We start from the raw sequence: 23,244 nt of genomic DNA on the forward strand, positions 1-23,244 counted from the left end.
AGTAAACTGCTCAGTGTGTGTGTAGCATTGCTACTGCAGAAAGACTGCCAGGCTAATATACAGAGACTGTGCAGCAGAGTGACTGTGTTACTTCCTGCTTCCAGCTTCACTGGGAGAAAAGACTGCAAAGACTTAACCCTGAAGTCTCCAGTTCCCAGGAGACAGAGGAGAGACTTTAGGATCTCAAGCGCTGCTGGTGACTGTACCCACGTTGGAATAAGGACCCTCCAGTCAGGACCTCCCTGGACTGATAAGTTACAAGAACACTCCGCTAAACTGTTTACTGTTTGCTTTATCTCTATTAACCCTCTGTTTACTCCCTGCGAGGAGAATCTTACTCCTGTTAATAAATTCCCCTCAACAGTTGGTCTGTCTGTTCCGTGGTGACATACTCAACCCTGCACCCTATTACACTTGGCGTAGTCAGCAGGATGTCACATGGTAGCACGGAAAGGACAGACCAAGCAGTTGGGGGAGGCCCCAGGTCTAGCCTCTCCCTGGGAGCCATGTTAGTTAACCTGCCTAAAGGCGTATAGGAGAGCAAACCTGCACCCAGGGACCGGTAACCCTGATGAAGGAGGACGGAGTTCCTCTGAAATGCGTTGGTTAAGTCTGGTCTCAGTGCCGCTCCGTAGCTGTGACGTCACACGCTGAGTCTTCTGTCGGCCATCTTCCCCCCGCTCGTATCCAGGGACGCCACCGGCCTGGGGTTTCCCTGGCTCTACGTAGCTACTGCACAGCGTCCCTGTGCCCGCTTCCCTGCAGGTTCGCCCGTGTTTCTATCCCTTCCCTGTAATCGGGGCTTCCCTGCGCAGCATCCACGTGTATTTATCCATTTATCCTGTTGCACCTACCTCTCGGTGCACCGCTGTGCTGCAGCCCCTTGTAGGTTTGCTCGCCTATACGCCTTTTCATCTTCCTGGTGCTGGGCTCTCCACCACAGAACCCCATGTGCGCCCACCTCGTTGACACTGCTGCATCTGTATTCTGGTAAGTCCACCTTTTTCACACATTTGTGCTTTTATCTGGATGTATCATCTGATACTTTAGATCTGGTAGGGGGCCCGCCACACTATCATTGCAGGTCATTGGGTCGCTCCTTAGCAGTGGTCACGGGTGGACCCTTGGTGGTTCTGTCTGCTTCTTGGTTGGTTCTGTCCAGCCTCTAGAAGCCCCCCAGTTGCCATTTCTATTGTTTGCACGAGTGTTTGCATATTTTCACACTTGTTTCTGGTCCCTTTATGCGCGGTTTCAGCTGTAATTTTTATTTTTAGTCACTCCGCTAAACTGTTTACTGGTTGCTTTATCTCTATTAACCCTCTGTTTACTCCCTGCGAGGAGAATCTTACTCCTGTAAATAAATTCCCCTCAACAGTTGGTCTGTCTGTTCCGTGGTGACATACTCAACCCTGCACCCTATTACATAGTGACAGTTTGTTAGCTGTTAGTTGTTTTAACCATGGCAGTAGCTGTCATCTATAAGTAGCTCACCCATTGTTTCTCATTTGGCTAAAATATGAGGAAAGAGTTTACTTTTGACACTTTTAGCCACTGTGCAATGTTATAGCTTCACCTCAACTACACTGAAAAGCTTGCTTGACTGGATTTATTTTTTTAATAGGACTAACTGGTGAATAAATATTATTATTATTATTATTTATATAACACAATTAATTCCATGGTGCTGTACATGAGAAAGGGGTTACATACAAGGTTATAGATATCGTTTACACTAAACAGGTTTACAGTGACAGACTGGTACAGAGGGAAGAGGACTCTGTCATGCGGACTTACATTCTATGGGATAGTGGGGAAGAGACAGAAGGTAGGGGTGAGGCGGCGGCGGCTCTGGCAGCGGTGGGGCGGCGGCTCTGGCAGCGGTGACTCTGGCGGCGGTGAGGCGGCGGCTCTGGCAGCGGTGGCTTGGTTATTGTAGGCTGTAGGCTTTTCTTGAAGAGATGGGTTTTCAGGTTCCTTGGACGGGGCCTCTGTCATGATCCCAATGGCAGGGGATCACAAAAGGACAAGCACAAAAAACAAAACAAGCTCTAGGGTGATGGAAACTGAGCTGACCGCGATCCTGAACCTCAACACACAACTAGCTGTAGCCGGGGAACGTGCCTACGATGATTCCTAGACGTCTCGCGCCAGCCGAAGAACTAACTTTCCCTATTAGAAGAAACACAGACCTCTCTTGCCTCCAGAGAAACACCCCACAGAAATAGCAGCCCCCCACATGTAATGACGGTGAAATGAGAGGAAAGCACATACGTAGTTATGAAAACAGATTCAGCAAAATGAGGCCCGCTAAAGCTAGATAGCAGAGGATACAAAAGTGAACTGCGCGGTCAGCGAAAAACCCTACAAAAAACCATCCTGAAATTACTTGAACTCATGTTCCAACTCATGGAACATGAGGAGTAATATCAGCCCACTAGAGCAACCAGCAAAAAGGAATCACATATCTGCAAGCTGGACTAAGACAAAAATTAAGCAAAACATGGAACAGGAAAATCAAAAACTTAGCTTGTCCTGAAGAATACAGAAGCGGGAAGCAGAGGTAACAAGACACACTGATTACATTGATAGCCGGCGAGGAAATGACAAGAAAGCCAGGTTAAATAGGAAACTCCCATATCCTGATAGAACAGGTGGACACCAGAGACCGCAGAGAACACAAGTCACCCAGTACCATCTGTAACCACCAGAGGGAGCCCAAAAACAGAATCCACAACAGGCCTCCCGGCGTGGTAATCAACAGGATACGGTATTATTTGTATATAAGGCTGACACTTAACGTTGCTGCTTATTCCCTGACGAAGCTGCACAGAGGCAGCGATACGCGTGGGATTTCTTTCCACTCCCTCCCCCTGATGCTTTTTGCTCCCTAACTTGTTGGAGGCTTCCCGCATTCTTTATGGCTTTTAGGGTATGTCTTTGAGCTCTAGGCATTCCCGATAATGGCACATTGATCGGATTATATCTTATACGGATTTGGGGATCCTATAGCACCCTTTTGGGTAGCACTATTTACTCACTACACTTTGGAACCCATATCCTCTCTTTTTGTGGATGTATTTTCATGCTCAGCTATATATATATTTTTTGCTGCTGCTATTTTTAGCAACAAATATTCCTGTATTTAGGGTCCTTCAGGCTTATATCTTCTTTATCTATTGTTATCATTTATTCCCTTATGGTGTATTATTGATTATGATTATTATATTGGGGACGCCCAATTTGTGCTATTTTGCCTGATAGGTATTAGTTATATGTAATTATATTGCATTTGTCTACATCCATATGTTATAGTGTGTTATTTTGGTATATACTTTTGTATGCGGGATTAGACCTTATTTTTGGTCATATTATTCTCTCAGGGGGAAGGGTGGTTCTTTCCACATGGTTTTAATTGATTTTAATGGATTTATGTGTCTTTGTCCTTGTTTATGTTTATAATAAAGATTGTGTTTTTCATATATTTAGGTGTGCGCTTATTTATGCATAGGCTATTTTTCTTCTTGTTTCTATGCGTTTTGGCAGCACCCTATAGGATTTATTTAGTTGTATATTTTTCTTTAGATATATGATTTATATATAGGCAGTGCACCTGTGATCCTTTGATCTGTGGGTTTTCAGGTTCCGTCTGAAGGATCCGAGGGTGGTGGATAATCGGACGTGTTGAGGCATGGAATTCCAGAGGATCGGGGATATTCGGGAGAAATCTTGGAGGCGGTTGTGTGAGGAACGAATAAGTGTGGAGGAGAGTAGGAGGTCTTGGGAGGATCGAAGATTACGTGAGGGAAGATATTAGGAGATTAGTTCAGACATATAGGGAGGGGACAGGTTGTGAATGGCTTCGTAGATCAGTGTTAGTAGTTTGAACTGGATTCGTTGGGGAATTGGGAGCCAGTGGATGGATTTGCAGAGGGGAGAAGCAGGGGAGTAGTGAGGAGAGAGGTGGATTAGCCGGGCAGCAGAGTTGAGGACAGACTGGAGAATTGCAAGAGAGTTAGCGGGGAGGCCACAGAGGAGGGTGTTGCAGTAATCGAGGCGGGAGATGATGAGAGCATGCACAAGAGTTTTGGTAGATTGTGGGCTGAGGAAGGAACGGATTCTGGCAATGTTTTTGAGTTGAGCATAAATATCATTGTATACCTGTATTTGGTGGACTGCTTTGATTGGTCCTGCTAAATATAATGGTCAAATCAAAGTGTGAATCTCGCATTACTACAAATAAAGTAAAACTGTTTTCCAAGACCTATTCAATAGGTCATTAATGTTTGATCATGGAAGTCACATCCAAGACAATCATTAATCGAACCCACATTGACAAACCAATGATGTTGTATGCTAAGTATAAGACATTATTGGTTATATCCCAGAAAATGATTTTAATATTCTTCATGCTCTAAATTCTGAAAACAGATCCAAAAGTTTTGATTATAATTTTACAATGATAAAAAAATGAAATTCAAATACCCCCACATTTGGGGGGAGGGTATTATTCTCATTGTGAGGAAGAATGAAAATAAGGTGTCCTCCAAGAGGAACAAAATATTGATCTCTAGTCCATCCATTGAAGAAAGTTAGGCTATGTTCACATTTGCGTTGTGCGCCGCTGTGTCGGCGATGCAACGCACAACGCAAATAAAAACGCACGCAAAAACGCTGCATTTTGCGACGCATGCGTCCTTTTTTGCCGAAATTTGGACGCAAGAAAAATGCAACTTGTTGCGTTTTCTGCGCCCGATGCTTGCGGCAAAAAAACACATGCGTCGCACAACACAGCACAACGCATGTCCATGCGTCCCCCATGTTAAATATAGGGGCGCATGACGCATGCGTCGCTGCTGCGTCGCCCGACGCAAACACGCAAAACGCTAATGTGAACGTAGCCTAACTCTATGAGTCACAGTCGAACCCTTTAACCCCTTCCCGACCCATGACGCCACGTAGGCGTCATGAAAGTCGGTGCCAATCCGACCCATGACGCCTATGTGGCGTCATGGAAAGATCGCGTCCCTGCAGATCCGGTGAAAGGGTTAACTCCCATTTCACCCGATCTGCAGGGACAGGGGGAGTGGTAGTTTAGCCCAGGGGGGGTGGCTTCACCCCCTCGTGGCTACGATCGCTCTGATTGGCTGTTGAAAGTGAAACTGCCAATCAGAGCGATTTGTAATATTTCACCTATTATAACGGGTGAAATATTACAATCCAGCCATGGCCGATGCTGCAATATCATCGGCCATGGCTGGAAATACTAATGTGCCCCCACCCCACCCCACCGATCGCCCCCCCAGCCCCCCGATCTGGCCGGTACACTGCTCCGGCTCCCCTCCATGCAGTGCTCCGCTCCCCCCCGTGCTCTTGTCCGCTCCCCCCGTGCTCCAATCACCCCCCCGTGCTCCAATCACCCCCCCTGCATTCCGATCCACCCCCCCGTGCTCCGTTCCACCCCCCCGTGCTCCGTTCCAGCCCCCCGTGCTCCGTTCCACGCCCCCCGTGCTCCGTTCCACGCCTGCCGTGCTCCGATTCCCCCCCTGTGCTCCAATCCCCCCCCCCCCCGTGGTCCCTCCCCACCCCATCATACTTACCGATCCTGCCGGGGTCCCGTCCGTCTTCTCCCTGGGCGCCGCCATCTTCCAAAATGGCGGGCGCATGCGCAGTGCGCCCGCCGAATCTGCCGGCCGGCAGATTCGTTCCAAAGTGCATTTTGATCACTGAGATAGATTATATCTCAGTGATCAAAATAAAAAAAATAATAAATGACCCCCCCCTTTGTCACCCCCATAGGTAGGGACAATAAAAAAATAAAGACATTTTTTTTCCACTGTTAGAATAGGGTTAGGGTTAGGGTTAGGGGTAGGGTTAGGGTTAGGGGTAGGGTTAGGGGTAGGGTTAGGGTTAGGGCTAGGGTTAGGGTTAGGGGTAGGGTTAGGGTTAGGGGTAGGGTTAGGGCTAGGGTTAGGGTTAGGGTTAGGGCTAGGGGTAGGGTTAGGGCTAGGGTTAGGGGTAGGGTTAGGGTTTCGGTATGTGCACACGTATTCTGGTCCTCTGCGGATTTTTCCGCTGCGGATTTGATAAATCCGCAGTGCTAAACCGCTGCAGATTTATGGCGGATTTACCGCGTTTTTTTCTGCGCATTTCACTGCGGTTTTACAATTGCGATTTTCTATTTGAGCAGTTGTAAAACCGCTGCGGAATCCGCACAAAGAAGTGACATGCTGCGGAATGTAAACCGCTGCGTTTGCGTGCAGTTTTTCCGCAGCATGTGTACAGCGATTTTTGTTTCCCATAGGTCTACATTGAACTGTAAACTCATGGGAAACTGCTGCGGATCCGCAGTGTTTTCCGCAGCGTGTGCACATACCTTTAGAATTAGGCCATGTGCCCACACTGCGGATTGGCCGCTGCGGATTCGCAGCAGTGTTCCATCAGGTTTACAGTACCATGTAAACATATGAAAAACCAAATCCGCTGTGCCCATGGTGCAGAAAATACCGCGCGGAAACGCTGCGTTGTATTTTCCGCAGCATGTCAATTCTTTGTGCGGATTCCGCAGCGTTTTACACCTGTTCCTCAATAGGAATCCGCAGTTGAAATCCGCACAAAAAACACTGGAAATCCGCGGAAAATCCGCAGGTAAAACGCAGTGCCTTTTACCCACGGATTTTTCAAAAATGGTGCGGAAATATCTCACACGAATCCGCAACGTGGGCACATAGCCTTAGGGTTAGGGTTGGAATTAGGGTTGTGGTTAGGGTTGTGATTAGGGTTATGGGTACAGTTGGGATTAGGGTTAGGGGTGTGTTGGGGTTAGTGTTGGAGGTAGAATTGAGGGGTTACCACTGTTTAGGCACATCAGGGGTCTCCAAACGCAACATGGCGCCACCATTGATTCCAGCCAATCTCGTATTCAAAAAGTCAAATGGTGCTCCCTCACTTCCGAGCCCTGACGTGTGCCCAAACAGTGGTTTACCCCCACATATGGGGTATCAGTGTACTCAGGATAAACTGCGCAACAATTACTGGGGTCCAATTTCTCCTGTTACCCTTGTGAATCTAAAAAAATGCTTGCTAAAACATCATTTTTGAGGAAAGAAAAATGATTTTTTATTTTCACGGCTCTGCGTTGTAAACGTCTGTGAAGCACTTGGGGGTTCAAAGTGCTCACCACATATCTAGATAAGTTCCTTGGGGGGTCTAGTTTCTAAAATGTGGTCACTTGTGGGGGGTTTCTACTGTTTAAGCACACCAGGGGCTCTGCAAACGCAATGTGACGCCCGCAGACCATTCCATCAAAGTCTGCATTTCAAAAGTCACTACTTCCCTTCTGAGCCCCGACGTGTGCCCAAACAGTGGTTTACCCCCACACATGGGGTATCAGCGTACTCAGGAGAAACTGGACAACAACTATTGGGGTCCAATTTCTCCTGTTACCCTTGGGAAAATAAAAAATTCTGGGCTAAATAATTATTTTTGAGGAAAGAAAACGTATTTATTATTTTCACGGCTCTGCATTATAAACTTCTATGAAGCACTTGGGGGTTCAAAGTGCTCACCACACATCTCGATAAGTTCCTTTCGGGGTCTAGTTTCCAAAATGGGGTCACTTGTGGGGGGTTTCTACTGTTTAGGCACATCAGGGGCTCTGCAAACGCAACGTGACGCCCGCAGAGCATTCCATCAAAGTCTGCATTTCAAAACGTCACTACTTCACTTCCGAGCCCCAACGTGTGCCCAAACAGTGGTTTACTCCCACATATGGGGTATCACCGTAACATAGTAACATAGTAACATAGTTAGTAAGGCCGAAAAAAGACATTTGTCCATCCAGTTCAGCCTATATTCCATCATAATAAATCCCCAGATCTACGTCCTTCTACAGAACCTAATAATTGTATGATACAATATTGTTCTGCTCCAGGAAGACATCCAGGCCTCTCTTGAACCCCTCGACTGAGTTCGCCATCACCACCTCCTCAGGCAAGCAATTCCAGATTCTCACTGCCCTAACAGTAAAGAATCCTCTTCTATGTTGGTGGAAAAACCTTCTCTCCTCCAGACGCAAAGAATGCCCCCTTGTGCCCGTCACCTTCCTTGGTATAAACAGATCCTCAGCGAGATATTTGTATTGTCCCCTTATATACTTATACATGGTTATTAGATCGCCCCTCAGTCGTCTTTTTTCTAGACTAAATAATCCTAATTTCGCTAATCTATCTGGGTATTGTAGTTCTCCCATCCCCTTTATTAATTTTGTTGCCCTCCTTTGTACTCTCTCTAGTTCCATTATATCCTTCCTGAGCACCGGTGCCCAAAACTGGACACAGTACTCCATGTGCGGTCTAACTAGGGATTTGTACAGAGGCAGTATAATGCTCTCATCATGTGTATCCAGACCTCTTTTAATGCACCCCATGATCCTGTTTGCCTTGGCAGCTGCTGCCTGGCACTGGCTGCTCCAGGTAAGTTTATCATTAACTAGGATCCCCAAGTCCTTCTCCCTGTCAGATTTACCCAGTGGTTTCCCGTTCAGTGTGTAATGGTGATATTGATTCCCTCTTCCCATGTGTATAACCTTACATTTATCATTGTTAAACCTCATCTGCCACCTTTCAGCCCAAGTTTCCAACTTATCCAGATCCATCTGTAGCAGAATACTATCTTCTCTTGTATTAACTGCTTTACATAGTTTTGTATCATCTGCAAATATCGATATTTTACTGTGTAAACCTTCTACCAGATCATTAATGAATATGTTGAAGAGAACAGGTCCCAATACTGACCCCTGCGGTACCCCACTGGTCACAGCGACCCAGTTAGAGACTATACCATTTATAACCACCCTCTGCTTTCTATCACTAAGCCAGTTACTAACCCATTTACACACATTTTCCCCCAGACCAAGCATTCTCATTTTGTGTACCAACCTCTTGTGCGGCACGGTATCAAACGCTTTGGAAAAATCGAGATATACCACGTCCAATGACTCACCGTGGTCCAGTCTATAGCTTACCTCTTCATAAAAACTGATTAGATTGGTTTGACAGGAGCGATTTCTCATAAACCCATGCTGATATGGAGTTAAACAGTTATTCTCATTGAGATAATCAAGAATAACATCCCTCAGAAACCCTTCAAATATTTTACCAACAATAGAGGTTAGACTTACTGGCCTATAATTTCCAGGTTCACTTTTAGAGCCCTTTTTGAATATTGGCACCACATTTGCTATGCGCCAGTCCTGCGGAACAGACCCTGTCGCTATAGAGTCACTAAAAATAAGAAATAATGGTTTATCTATTACATTACTTAGTTCTCTTAGTACTCGTGGGTGTATGCCATCCGGACCCGGAGATTTATCTATTTTAATCTTATTTAGCCGGTTTCGCACCTCTTCTTGGGTTAGATTGGTGACCCTTAATATAGGGTTTTCATTGTTTCTTGGGATTTCACCTAGCATTTCATTTTCCACCGTGAATACCGTGGAGAAGAAGGTGTTTAATATGTTAGCTTTTTCCTCGTCATCTACAACCATTCTTTCCTCACTATTTTTTAAGGGGCCTACATTTTCAGTTTTTATTCTTTTACTATTGATATAGTTGAAGAACAGTTTGGGATTAGTTTTACTCTCCTTAGCAATGTGCTTCTCTGTTTCCTTTTTGGCAGCTTTAATTAGTTTTTTAGATAAAGTATTTTTCTCCCTATAGTTTTTTAGAGCTTCAATGGTGCCATCCTGCTTTAGTAGTGCAAATGCTTTCTTTTTACTGTTAATTGCCTGTCTTACTTCTTTGTTTAGCCACATTGGGTTTTTCCTATTTCTAGTCCTTTTATTCCCACAAGGTATAAACCGCTTACACTGCCTATTTAGGATGTTCTTAAACATTTCCCATTTATTATCTGTATTCTCATTTCTGAGGATATTGTCCCAGTCTACCAGATTAAGGGCATCTCTAAGCTGTTCAAACTTTGCCTTCCTAAAGTTCAATGTTTTTGTGACTCCCTGACAAGTCCCCCTAGTGAAAGACAGGTGAAACTGCACAATATTGTGGTCGCTATTTCCTAAATGCCCAACCACCTGCAGATTTGTTATTCTGTCAGGTCTATTAGATAGTATTAGGTCTAAAAGTGCTGCTCCTCTGGTTGGATTCTGCACCAATTGTGAAAGATAATTTTTCTTGGTTATTAGCAGAAACCTGTTGCCTTTATGGGTTTCACAGGTTTCTGTTTCCCAGTTAATATCCGGGTAGTTAAAGTCCCCCATAACCAAGACCTCATTATGGGTTGCAGCTTCATCTATCTGCTTTAGAAGTAGACTTTCCATGCTTTCTGTTATATTTGGGGGTTTGTAACAGACCCCAATGAGAATTTTGTTACCATTTTTCCCTCCATGAATTTCAACCCATATGGACTCGACATCCTCATTCCCTTCGCTAATATCCTCCCTTAAAGTGGACTTTAGACAAGACTTTACATAGAGACAAACCCCTCCTCCTCTCCGATTTTTACGATCCTTTCTAAACAGACTGTAACCCTGTAAGTTAACTGCCCAGTCATAGCTTTCATCTAACCATGTCTCGGTTATTCCCACTATGTCAAAGTTACCTGTAGATATTTCTGCTTCTCCGTACTCCGGAGAAACTGGACAACAAATATTGGGGTCAAATTTCTCCTGTTACCCTTGGGAAAATTAAAAAATTCTGAGCTAAATAATTATTTTTGAGGAAAGAAATTGTATTTATTATTTTCACGGCTCTGCATTATAAACTTCTATGAAGCACTTGGGGGTTCAAAGTGCTCACCACACATCTAGATAAGTTCCTTTCGGGGTCTAGTTTCCAAAATGGGGTCACTTGTGGGGGGTTTCTACTGTTAAGCCACATCAGGGGCTCTGCAAACGCAACGTGACGCCCACAGAGCATTCCATCAAAGTCTGCATTTCAAAACGTCACTACTTCACTTCCGAGCCCCAGCATGTGCCCAAACAGTGGTTTACCCCCACATATGGGGTATCAGCGTACTCAGGAGAAACTGGACAACAACTTTTGGGGTCAAATTTCTCCTGTTACCCTTGGGAAAATAAAAAATTGCAGGCTAAAAGATCATTTTTGAGAAAATAATTTTTTTTTTTATTTTCATGGCTCTGCGTTATAAACTTCTGTGAAGCACTTGGGGGTTCAAAGTACTCACCACACATCTAGATTAGTTCCTTTGGGGGTCTAGTTTCCAAAATGGGGCCATTTCTGGGGGATCTCCAATGTTTAGGCACACAGGGGCTCTCCAAACGTGACATGGTGTCCGCTAATGATTGGAGCTAATTTTCCATTTAAAAAGCCAAATGGCGTGCCATCCCTTCCGAGCCCTGCCGTGCGCCCAAACAGTGGTTTACCCCCACATATGGGGTATCAGCGTAATCAGGACAAACTGGACAACAATATTTGGGGTCCAATTTCTCCTATTATCCTTGGCAAAATAGGAAATTCCAGGCTAAAAAATCATTTTTGAGGAAAGAAAAATTATTTTTTATTTTCATGGCTCTGTGTTATAAACTTCTGTGAAGCACCTGGGGGTTTAAAGTGCTCAATATGCATCTAGATAAGTTCCTTGGGGGGTCTAGTTTCCAAAATGGGGTCACTTGTGGGGGAGCTCCAATGTTTAGGCACACAGGGGCTCTCCAAACGCGACATGGTGTCCACTAACAATTGGAGCAAATTTTCCATTCAAAAAGTCAAATGGCGCGCCTTCCCTTCCGAGCCCTGCCGAGTGCCCAAACAGTGGTTTACCCCCACATATGAGGTATCGGCGTACTTGGGAGAAATTGCCCAACAAATTTTAGGATCCATTTTATCCTACTGCCCATGTGAAAATGAAAAAATTGAGGCGAAAATAATTTTTTTGTGAAAAAAAAGTACTTTTTCATTTTTACAGATCAATTTGTGAAGCACCTGAGGGTTTAAAGTGCTCACTAGGCATCTAAATAAGTTCCTTGGGGGGTCTAGTTTCCAAAATGGGGTCACTTGTGGGGGAGCGCCAATGTTTAGGCACACAGGAGCTATCCAAACGCGACATGGTGTCCACTAACGATGGAAATAATTTTTCATTCAAAAAGTCAAATGGCACTCCTTCCCTTCCGAGCCTTACCATGTGCCCAAACAGTGGTTTACCTCCACATGTGAGGTATCGGCGTACTCAGGAGAAATTGCCCAACACCATTTAGGATCCATTTTATCCTGTTGCCCATGTGAAAATGAAAAAATTGAGGCTAAAAGAATTTTTTTGTGAAAAAAAAGTACTTTTTCATTTTTACGGATCAATTTGTGAAGCACCTGGGGGTTCAAAGTGCTCACTATGCATCTAGATAAGTTCCTTGGGGCGTCTAGTTTCCAAAATGGGGTCACTTGTGGGGGAGCTCCAATTTTTAGGCACACGGGTGCTCTCCAAACGTGACATGGTGTCCGCTAAAGAGTGGAGCCAATTTTTGATTCAAAAAGTCAAATGGCGCTCCTTCCCTTCCAAGCCCTGCCGTGCGCCCAAACAGTGGTTTACCCCCACATATGAGGTATCAGCGTACTCAGGACAAATTGGAAAACAACTTTCGTGGTTCAGTTTCTCCTTTTACCATTGGGAAAATAAAAAAATTGTTGCTAAAAGATAATTTTTGTGACTAAAAAGTTAAATATTCATTTTTTTCCTTCCATGTTGCTTCTGCTGCTGTGAAGCACCTGAAGGGTTAATAAACTTCTTGAATGTGGTTTTGAGTACCTTGAGGGGTGCAGTTTTTAGAATGGTGTCACTTTTGGGTATTTTCAGCCACATAGACCCCTCAAACTGACTTCAAATGTGAGGTGGTCCTTAAAAAAAATGGTTTTGTAAATTTCGTTGTAAAAATGACAAATCGCTGGTCAAATTTTAACCCTTATAACTTCCTAACAAAAAAAAATTTTGTTTCCAAAATTGTGCTGATGTAAAGTAAACATGTGGGAAATGTTATTTATTAACTATTTTGTGTCACATATCTCTCTGGTTTAACAGAATAAAAATTCAAAATGTGAAAATTGCGAAATTTTCAAAATTTTCGCCAAATTTCCGTTTTTATCACAAATAAACGCATAATTTATTGACCTAAATTTACCACTAACATGAAGCCCAATATGTCACGAAAAAACAATCTCAGAACCGCTAGGATCCGTTGAAGCGTTCCTGAGTTATTACCTCATAAAGGGACACTGGTCAGAATTGCAAAAAACGGCAAGGTCTTTAAGGTCAAAATAGGCTGGGTCATGAAGGGGTTAAAGGATCCTGTCACCAGAAACAAAAACGCTGTTGACCAGCAGATATGGGTTAATTACTAACCTGGCCTGGAGCCTGCACAGAGTCAAACGCAGTGGGGAGAAAATTAACTTTATTCAGTCACATTGGCGGCTGAGAATAGAGAACGGTATTTGTAACAACATCCCTGACCCTGATTGTCAGCCGGTCCCAATATAACGCCAGTGTCAGCCAGGTCCAGGGGCACAGTTACAGCCACACTTCTGTACTCTCAGGGCGGTGACCGAACCAGTGCCAGTGCTGCCCCTGTTAATAACGTTTTTTAACATGTCAGGCACTGGCTGTATGATTTCAGGCAGGTATGTTTGACAATGAGACACTGAAACATTTCTGAAAAAGAACATACTTTAAAAGCCAGAAGGGTGAAACTTCGGTCATTAGAGAATTCTCCCCACCCACTCCCCTTGAGCGATGGGTCTCTTCTTGAGTACATGTTAAGGGAGAGACCTGTCAGTCATTGACTGAGGGCAGGGAGAAGCCGAACAGAACCGACCTTTTCTTCTCTATAAGTAAAAGACACAATCAGCAAACCTGATTTTAGAGATCTATCAACTGAGAAGTGTGGATAAAGTTTTAACAGTATGCTTAATTTAAAGAGTAAATGTATCAAAATTATTAATTTATATGACTATTACTGTTTTAATAATTAGCCTCAAAGGTTATTTTATTCTCATGCAGGTATAATATACGTGAGATTCCTTTCATCTCAAAGCTATTACCTTTCAATAATGGAGACAGAGTTACTTATGGACTCGAAAGAAGTGACAACAATTACATCAGAGAACAAGATATTGCATCTGAACTTTTGCGTTATTTGCAAAAAGATCAATTGTCTGAGAGATTAAAAGGGCCGAGGTGGAAGGAAGTGTTAATGGCTTTAATATCAAGAATAAGAAGTGAAACCGTTTTAATTCAGGAATCTGAATCTTGTCAACCCAAGAACAACATCTTCTTCCTAAAAACTCACAAGACGGCCAGCAGCTCAATTATAAATATTCTGTTCCGTTATGGAGAATTTCATAACTTAACCTTTGCCTTCCCTTTCCGCTCTGCTCAATTCTCCTATCCAAGTTATTTCAAAGCCGCTTATGTGAATGGATTCTCTGAAAAAACAAAAAATATTTTTAATATTATGTGTCATCATATGCACTTCAAGTTTACAGAGGTGAGTAATGAATGATTCAATAATTATTTAAAGGAACAAAAATAAGTAGACTTCATTTATTATTTCAACTCTTAGCTCTGGTTGCTTGTTGACTAAGGGTACGTTCACATTAGCGTTGCGCCGCCCTGCGTCGGCGACGCAACGCGCGACGCATGTTAAAACGCGCGCAAACGCGCGCAAAAACGCGCGCGTTTTGCGACGCGTGCGTCGTTTTTGACAAAAATCGGACGCACAGAAAATGCAACTTGTTGCATTTTCTTGCGTCCGACGCTAGCGTCGGAAACGACGCACGTGGCGAAAAACGCCACCCAAAAAACGCACGCGTCCCCTATGTTAAACATAGGGGCGCGTCGCCGCTGCGTCGCCGCTGCGTCGCCGACGCAACAGCGGCGCAACGCTAATGTGAACGTACCCTAACAGAGCAAATTTTATTAAAGTGATTGTACGAAGTTATGCCCTATGCATCTGATAAGGGCCAACTTCCCAATCGCTAGGAATCTTATTGCTGGGACCTTCATCAATTCTAAGAATATGAGCTTTGAAGATCTTTGTGTGAATAGAGTGGTGGTTGATCATTCTTGCTCCTGCTTCATTTTTTCTTATTCTGACCACTGGAAATAAGGGAGCGCAGCATTCGGGTGATCTTCAACATTCCCATTAAGAATACATTTAATGGCAGTACAAATGGTTGACCACCATGACCACCATTCCATTCACAAGGTGCTCTTCAGAGCCCAGGTTCCCAGTATCGATGGGCGTTTAAGTGCTCCGACTCCTAGCGATCAGGGCGTTATCCCCTTTTCAAAGGATAGGACAACCTCTTTAAGCTTGATGTTTCCAGTTTTATTTGGCTCATTTAGAAGATTTGCCATATACTGAGGGCTAAAATAAAGATTGACATTAACTTATCAAGATTGATAAAAAAAAACAACTCTTTTGATGCTGGAGACCTAGATAAAGTCCAAATCTTCTTGAATAGTAGCTTAAAGCGAATTCAAACGAACACTATATTACCTATACAAATGAACACTCGGCTTGGCCATTACAGTGAACCTGTTGACTGATACTTGTTGCCGAATCCGTGGGCAGCATGTATCAGGCACTGGCTGTATGATGTCAGCCAGGTATATCTCATGTTTTGACACTTAAGCTTCCATGGAGGGTTGTGGGATGTTGCTTAGCATGTTAGTATGACAGGCTTCCACAGCCCATAATTGTGAACCAGACGTCTTCTGTAGAATTGGGTCTTTTATGAGTTGCTCAAGGCCAGTTTTCTTAATTTTTAATCAGTTACATTTTTACATTTAGTATAGGACTAGCAAGAGTGTTCTTACATGAAAAGGTCAGTGACCGGCACACTTTAACCTCCCTACAGAGATAATATTTTAACATTATGTGTAGTTGGAATTTATTAGCTGTCATATATTTTTTTTTATTTGACTTTAAATGGACAGTATATATTTCATTATACTTTTAAAAATTATCAAAACAACGCAACAGGGTCACTGAAAAATTTTGGCTCAGCTATTAGCCTTTCTCAAGCTTGTGATTTGTGGAAAGCGAATTGCTGAGCCGAAATATTGCACACTATGTGTTGCTAATACATCCACACTTTTTCAAAGTTCCTGTTGTCTTTTTTTATATTTTTTGGATTACTGTCAAGGTGGTACACCCTTATGCCAATGTGCAGAGGACATTCTGGTTGATACGAGATATAGGGGAGTGGGGTCTCCATTATATGGTTGATCATTATGCTTTAAATGTACAGAAATGTCTTTCTGCCAACAATTAACTCACTGTAAGCAGTAATCATTTTTGAGAGTTACCATGTTGACAGCTATACCTTTTATACATCCTGTACCAACCCTTTCAGATGAAGTCCTGAGTTACATAATTTTTGCATTCTTGTTTTGAAAATCTTCAGAGTGGCCTAAAAAAGCAGTCACATTCTGACCTTGCACTTAGCTATATACTCTACTCAACATAGAAATTGCAACACCAATAAGGAAAAGTCATGGAATTATGGAAATCACAGGACGGATAGACATGTACTATTAACATGTCTATGCTGAAATGTATTAACATGTCTAACCTGTATGTATATGCTGAAAAAATGGAAACAAAATATCCAAAACATCTTGATTTATTCAGTATCGACTATGAGCTCCAAATCTAGAAATACATGCACTTACAGTGGGGAAAACAAGCATTTGATATACTGCCAATTTTGCACGTTTTCCCACTTACAAAGAATGGAGAGGTCTGTAATTTTTATTGTAGGTATACTTCAACTGTGAGACACAGAATCTTATAAAAAAAAAATCCAGAAAATGAAACTGTATGATTTTTACATAATCAATTTGCATTTAATTGCATGAAATAAATATTTGATACAATAGAAAATAAGAACATAATATTTGGTACAGAAACCTTTGTTTGCAATTATTATGGTCAGACATTTCCTGTAGCTCTTCACCAAGTTTGCACACACTGCAACAGGGATTTTGGCCCACTCCTCCATACAGATCTTCTCCAGATCTTTCAGGTTTCAGGGCTGTTACTGGGCAACATTGAGTTTCAGTTCCTTCCAAAGATTTTGTATTGGGTTCAGGTCTGGAGACTGTCTAGGCCACTACAGGACCTTGAAATGCTTCTTACAGAGCTGCTCCTTAGTTGTACTAGTTGTGTGTTTTGGGTTATTGTCATGATGGAAGACCCATTCACGACCCATCTTCAATGCTCTTACTGAAAGAAGGAGGTTGTAGGCCAAAATCTCGCGATACAAGAACCCATCCATCCTCCCTTCAATTTGGTGCAGTCGTCCTGTCTCCTTTGCAGAAAAGCACCACCAAAATATGGTTTCCTTTTTTTATAATTTGCAGATCATTAACATGTCTAACGATCCTGTGATTGTGATAATTCCATGTCTTTTTCTAGTATTGAAATTTTATAGTTATCGACAATGTGACAAAGTTACTGGTAATGTAATAGAGGGGAGATATGTGTCACTGCGCTTAATGGCGTCAGAGATATGAAGCCAGAGTATTTTCCTCCTGCACACTACGTGTTGTGAAGGTTAAGTTATGTTATGGGCTGGTTTTAGTGGACCTTCATGGAGCGGGTGGGAGGAGGTCCACCATATCTCCACATGCAGAGTCCTGACAGGACCTGTGTGTTGTCAAGATTAGGGTTGAGTGACTTTTGTTTTTATAGGATCGGGTCAGATTTCACGAAACCCGACTTTTTCAAAAGTCGGGTCGAGTGAAATCGGCCGATCCTATAGAAAAGTCGGGGTTGGGGTCGGCCGAAACACGAAACCCAATGCAGTGCATTGGGTTTCTAATGGTTCCCAGGGTCTGAAGGAGAGGAAACTCTCCTTCGGGCCCTGGGATCCATATTAATGTGTAAAATAAAGAATCAAAATAAAAAATATTGAAATACTTACCCTCGGACGCACCCTGGTTGTAACCGGGAGCCTTCCTTCCTAAGAATGAGCGCCTGAAGGGCCTTCGATGACGTCGCGGCTTGTGATTGGTCGCGTGAGCGGTCACATGGGCGTCACGTGGCCAATCACAAGCCGCGACATCATCGAAGGCTCCCGGTTACAACCAGGGTGCGTCCGAGGGTAAGTATTTCAATATTTTTTTATTTTGATTCTTTATTTTACACATTAATATGAATTCCGATACCGATTCCCGATATCTTAAACATATCGGGAATCGGTATCGGAATTCCGATTCCAGTTCAGAAGATCGCCGACCTCATGGCCGACCCCACACAGGGGTCGGGTCGGGTTTCATGAAACCCGACTTTGCCAAAAGTCGGCGACTTCTGAATCTGGCCGACACGTTTCGCTCAACTTTAATCAAGATCATGTGATCAGTCACATGATGGAGGAGTCACATGGTCTTGGGTTTAAATAACTGAATTCTAGAGGCAGTCTTTGGTGAGCAAGACTGGAGAGAGGATTCTCCAGTGGTTTGTGTCTTGTGGAGGAAAGACTGAATCCGTGTTGCTCCAGAGCGGGATGTTACCCATATAAGTATGGACTGTGTTGCAGTGTTCTGTTTTTCTTTGTTGTTTTTCCTGTGTTAGCTGGAAAGGCTGTATTTATTTTCCTCTATTGTTGGTTTATAGCCGCATAATAATAAGCCAACCGAATATTTAAAGAGACAGAGTTCTATTTTCTACCTCCGTATACCATCATGTGAGTTGAACTACCACAATCTTCTATATATATAATTGTCTAAGGGTTTTTCCATCTGTCTGTCTTTCTGTCTGTCTGTCTGTCTTTCTGTCTGTCTGTCTGTCCTGGAAATCCCGCCTCTCTGATTGGTCGAGGCCGCCAGGCACAGCGACGATGATGTCATAAAGGACGTAGACATCTCACGTTTCTGATTCAGCGACGGGCACAGTATCGACGTAGATGTCATAATGGTTGCCATGGCGACGATGATGTCATAAAGGTTGCCTCGACCAATCAGCGACGGGCACAGTCTGCCGCGAATTCTGGAATCATCATTGTCCATATACTACGGGGACATGCATATTCTAGAATACCCGATGCGTTAGAATCGGGCCACAATCTAGTAGTATATAATCATCTACAGGAACTCAGCACTTACATCAGAATTCAGTGACTTACTGCTGAGTCCATAATTTCCATTGGTTGTTTGCAAATACAGTAGACAGAAAATCAGAACTAATCAGTGATCGCTGTTGCTGTAACCAGCAATTTTATTTGAAATAAAATATTTGAAACATTAGACGTAGTGCAGTCAAAATGTTCATGGATCTTTTTAAGTGAAAATGTATTTTCTGTGCTGTTTATTTTATTAGTTATTTAAGCTAATTCCTTCCTTTTTCTCACCCCATTTGTTATCAGCTGGTATTCCCTCACACCCTCATAGGAAGAACTACAAATGACATCTTGCTCCTTCCTGATTGATAAATTACGGTTTAATGGCTTTGATGGCTGTGCCTTTTGTGTATCACACTATGGCGCACAAGTTGTGTTATCTATGAACACGTTGCGTGACAGCTGCATAACTTTTTATTTTAGAACACAACCACAACACACATGACTTGTGTTAATTTTCAAGATCCACAATGGTAAAATCCACAGCAAATTGTACAACTTTTGTTTTGGAAATACTTTTGAATATATTTTTGCCAAGAATTAATTACCTAATTTATCAATTTTGAACAGGTAGAAAAAGTGATGCCAGAGGACACGTTCTACTTCACTATCCTGCGCAATCCAATCTCTCAGATGGAATCATCTTTTTCCTACTACAAGGGCTATGGAGATTTCAAAAAGGCTAAAAATCTAGAAGATTTTTTAAACAATTCTAAAATATTTTACACAAATACAGACAGGTTGACCAACCTCGCAAAGAATTATATGACTTTTGATCTTGGTTTTGAGCTTAATGGTTCCCCTGAGCAATCAGTATTAACATGGCACGCAATGGATCACATATTCGATCTGGTGCTGATCACAGAATATTATGATGAGTCTCTTATTCTCCTGAAGGATGCTCTCTGCTGGTCTTTTTATGATGTCCTGTCTATCCCTCTCAATAGTAGAAGCAACAATAGTAAGAAAACACTAACGCTGGAAACTCAAGAAAAGATAAAATCATGGAATAATTTGGACTGGGATATGTATGTCTACTTCAATCATTCTTTCTGGAATCGTGTACAGACATTTGGAGTGGAACGTATGGAAGATGAGGTTAAAGAGCTACAGAAAATAAGGACTTTGATGTCTGAGAAATGTCTGGAGGATGAGGTTGAACCCAAAAAAATAAAGGACAAGTCAATGAAGCCGTATCAATCTGGGATGGCCAGGATCCTTGGTTACAACCTAAAGGTTGGACTATCAGAAGATGATGAGCTGCTGTGCAAAAGACTCGTCACTCCAGAACTTCAGTACAATAGAATTCTACGAAATATGCAGAGTAATAAGCTCATACCAAGGACAACAACTGCACAAATTTTAGGAATTCCAGTGGAGAATGTTACTAGGTCAACATTGAAGACATGAGCCATTGACGACATGTAACCTTGTTATAAAAACTGTGACATCTAATGTGTCCATCAAACAACCCTCATTCCACAAGCTCTAACAAATATTCACTTACAACAGTAAAGGTTTGCATGGAAACACTGACAAAAAATAAGGGACTTGCCATTTTAGTCAATAAAATGCTAGAAAAAAAATGCACCTAATTACGGTGGCTCAGTGCCTTGCAGCGCTGGGCACAGCGCTGGGCACAGCAGCCTTGCAGCGCTGGAGTCCTGGGTTCTAATCCCACTCAGGACAACATCTGCAAAGAGTTTGTATGTTCTCTCCGTGTTTGCGTGGGTTTCCTCCGGGTTCTCCGGTTTCCTCCCACATTCCAAAGACATACTGATAGGGAATTTAGATTGTGAGCCCCATCGGGGACAGTGATCATAATGTGTGCAACCTGTAAAGCGCTGCGGAATATGTTAGCGCTATATAAAAATAAAGATTATTATTATTATTATTATTATTAATCAAACAGTCCATCTGGTGCTGCTGGTGTCCTAGATGCAGGGGGGATCAGCTCTTGGTATTTTTTTTACTTTTACTCCTATACAGGTTCAGAAATAAGAATACAGATATGATCATAGCCTTAAACAAACAATACAATATCAACAATATCATCCTTATTGGCACTTTCTATGACTTCAGAAATATGCAAAATACATAAACTATGGCAGGCCGCACTACAAATCCCTCTCGTTTCGCTGTAGTTTTATGGTGTGCAGAGGTAGTAGTCTCAAATCACCCTATAGCCACATTAGAATATTAAATATGGGGTTCACATCTCTCACGCAAGTAACATAATTTCTTGTGAAACCCAAATATTATGAATAAAGCCTACTCAGTATATAAATTAAGTCAGAAGTGCAGTTTCTTTGCTTTATCCTATTTTAAACGGAAACTGTCATGTGATTGTACGGGGGTGCATTATGCCCTTGCATTTTTCTTGCCCGTCCCGGTACCGTATGTTATAATGTTATGTTTTACCTTTGATTACTGCTATTGGGTATGTTTCATAATGTACATATTTATTACTGCTGCTTTGTATAAGAAGATGTTCATTGTTTATCATAGGGAAAGCGTAGTACCCTGTTTGGCCCACTAGATGGGGATATAGTGATGCTCAGAGTGTAAATAGTTAACGTAGGAGGCGCTAGCTGTGGTTAAGCTGAGGAGCATCTGGCATTTTTGCCAGTTGGGCCAGGGAGCCCTGACAGGGCAGTCAGCCCTGTAACGTAAGACAGGAACCCAGCCGTTCAGGGCCTGAGATCCACAGATGGCAGCACAGATTACAGCAGCGAAGATTATAACAGTGCAGATTATAACAGCGCAGATAGTAGCGAGACAGCTAACAGCAGGACAGCAACACAGGTCGCTCATCATGTGGCAGCTTGCTACGTGGACAGATGCCCTTTTGTCTGGTGCAAAGCGGACGGGGGAGTGTCTGAGTGTGATGAAGCTAGACAGAGAGGTCGCTGTGTTGCCGGATGGGTCGGGATGACCCGGGTACATGCTGAAGGACGACAGGGAGAGCACAGGGAAAGTGAAGGAGACAAACTGTGTGGAACCTGAAGTGTATGCTGTAATTGATGTGAACTGACTGAGAACAGAAAATAGTAAAGTTACCCGTTTAAAGATTGAACTGGACTGTGTCTCTGTTTCTGAACCTGAGTCTGGAGGAACGCCTCACCCACCTAGAGCAAACTCTAACGGTGTGAAGACTGGAGCAGTAGGTATGCTGACCGAGAATCGTGAAATGCATGTGACGGGAGACCACTGCGTGTTAGAGCCGTTTACCTCAGCTACGACTACAGCCCTAGTCGACCCTCACATGATTCATGTGCTCAAAGCACAAGCAACATGAATCAGAGCCTGCCTGCCCGATTGCAGCGAAGCATATTTCAGAGAAAATATACTTTGAAGGTCTGACCATAGCCAGAGACAAGGCCAGTCCATCTCCCCTCTGTGCTCTGCCATGTGCATTTGCTTAATGGCAGAACACAAGAACTGAGTTTGACATCAGCAAATGTTATCCAGGCGGCAGTGCCAGCCCAGTGCAGCAGTGAGCTTTGTGGCATGAGAGAGTCTCAGTCTGCAACCTTACATCACCTACTAAAAGCGGATCTAGGTTTTCTGGCATCCGGGGCAAACATTCAGTTTGGTGCCCCTCCTATGCACAGTTTAAGTGATTTGAGTTTTCATCATGTGGCCGCTCTTATGCGGTTTGGACACTTACAGTCACGTGCAGACTCGCTGCACTTCATAAGTATCTCAATGATCAGTGAAATACTTCATTGAGATAAGCAGTGAAAGTTGCTAATTGGCATGTGACCATAAGTATGAAAATCGCATATTAGTGATGATCACTGGAACTGGCAAACAAATCCTAACAGTAAGTGTATTACACACTGTTAGGATCAGCAAGCTACAGTGGTAATTTTTATAATTAAAGGGATTGTCCAGGTTTGCGATGAAAGTCTGCAGTCATTCTATGTGACTACACACTTCTGAATCCTCATAGTGCGCGCCCTGCATACTGTCAGGATTTTCACATGAAGTCGGCAAGAGTGGTTGGTCATGAAACCACGTTAATGCGATTTGCATACTGTTGGACACATTATGATTAGATGTTCATGGGTCTCTCACTACAAGACAGTGTACGTCTAGTTGG

At 43.1% G+C, this 23,244-nt stretch overlaps 1 protein-coding gene across 1 annotated transcript in view; it reads left to right on the plus strand.

The window, feature by feature from the left end:
* Nucleotides 1-22,307, plus strand: part of LOC138638522 (galactose-3-O-sulfotransferase 2-like) — a 59,545-nt gene extending 37,238 nt beyond the window's left edge. Inside the window, exons 3-4 of the mRNA XM_069727894.1 lie at nucleotides 14,014-14,500; nucleotides 19,710-22,307. Coding sequence (XP_069583995.1) covers nucleotides 14,014-14,500; nucleotides 19,710-20,549 — 1,327 coding nt within the window. The 3' untranslated portion in view covers nucleotides 20,550-22,307. The remainder of the gene's footprint in view (nucleotides 1-14,013; nucleotides 14,501-19,709) is intronic.
* Nucleotides 22,308-23,244: the final 937 nt, after the last annotated feature.

This window comes from Ranitomeya imitator, chromosome 5 (assembly GCF_032444005.1).
Source record: "Ranitomeya imitator isolate aRanImi1 chromosome 5, aRanImi1.pri, whole genome shotgun sequence".
Lineage (NCBI taxonomy): Eukaryota > Metazoa > Chordata > Amphibia > Anura > Dendrobatidae > Ranitomeya > Ranitomeya imitator.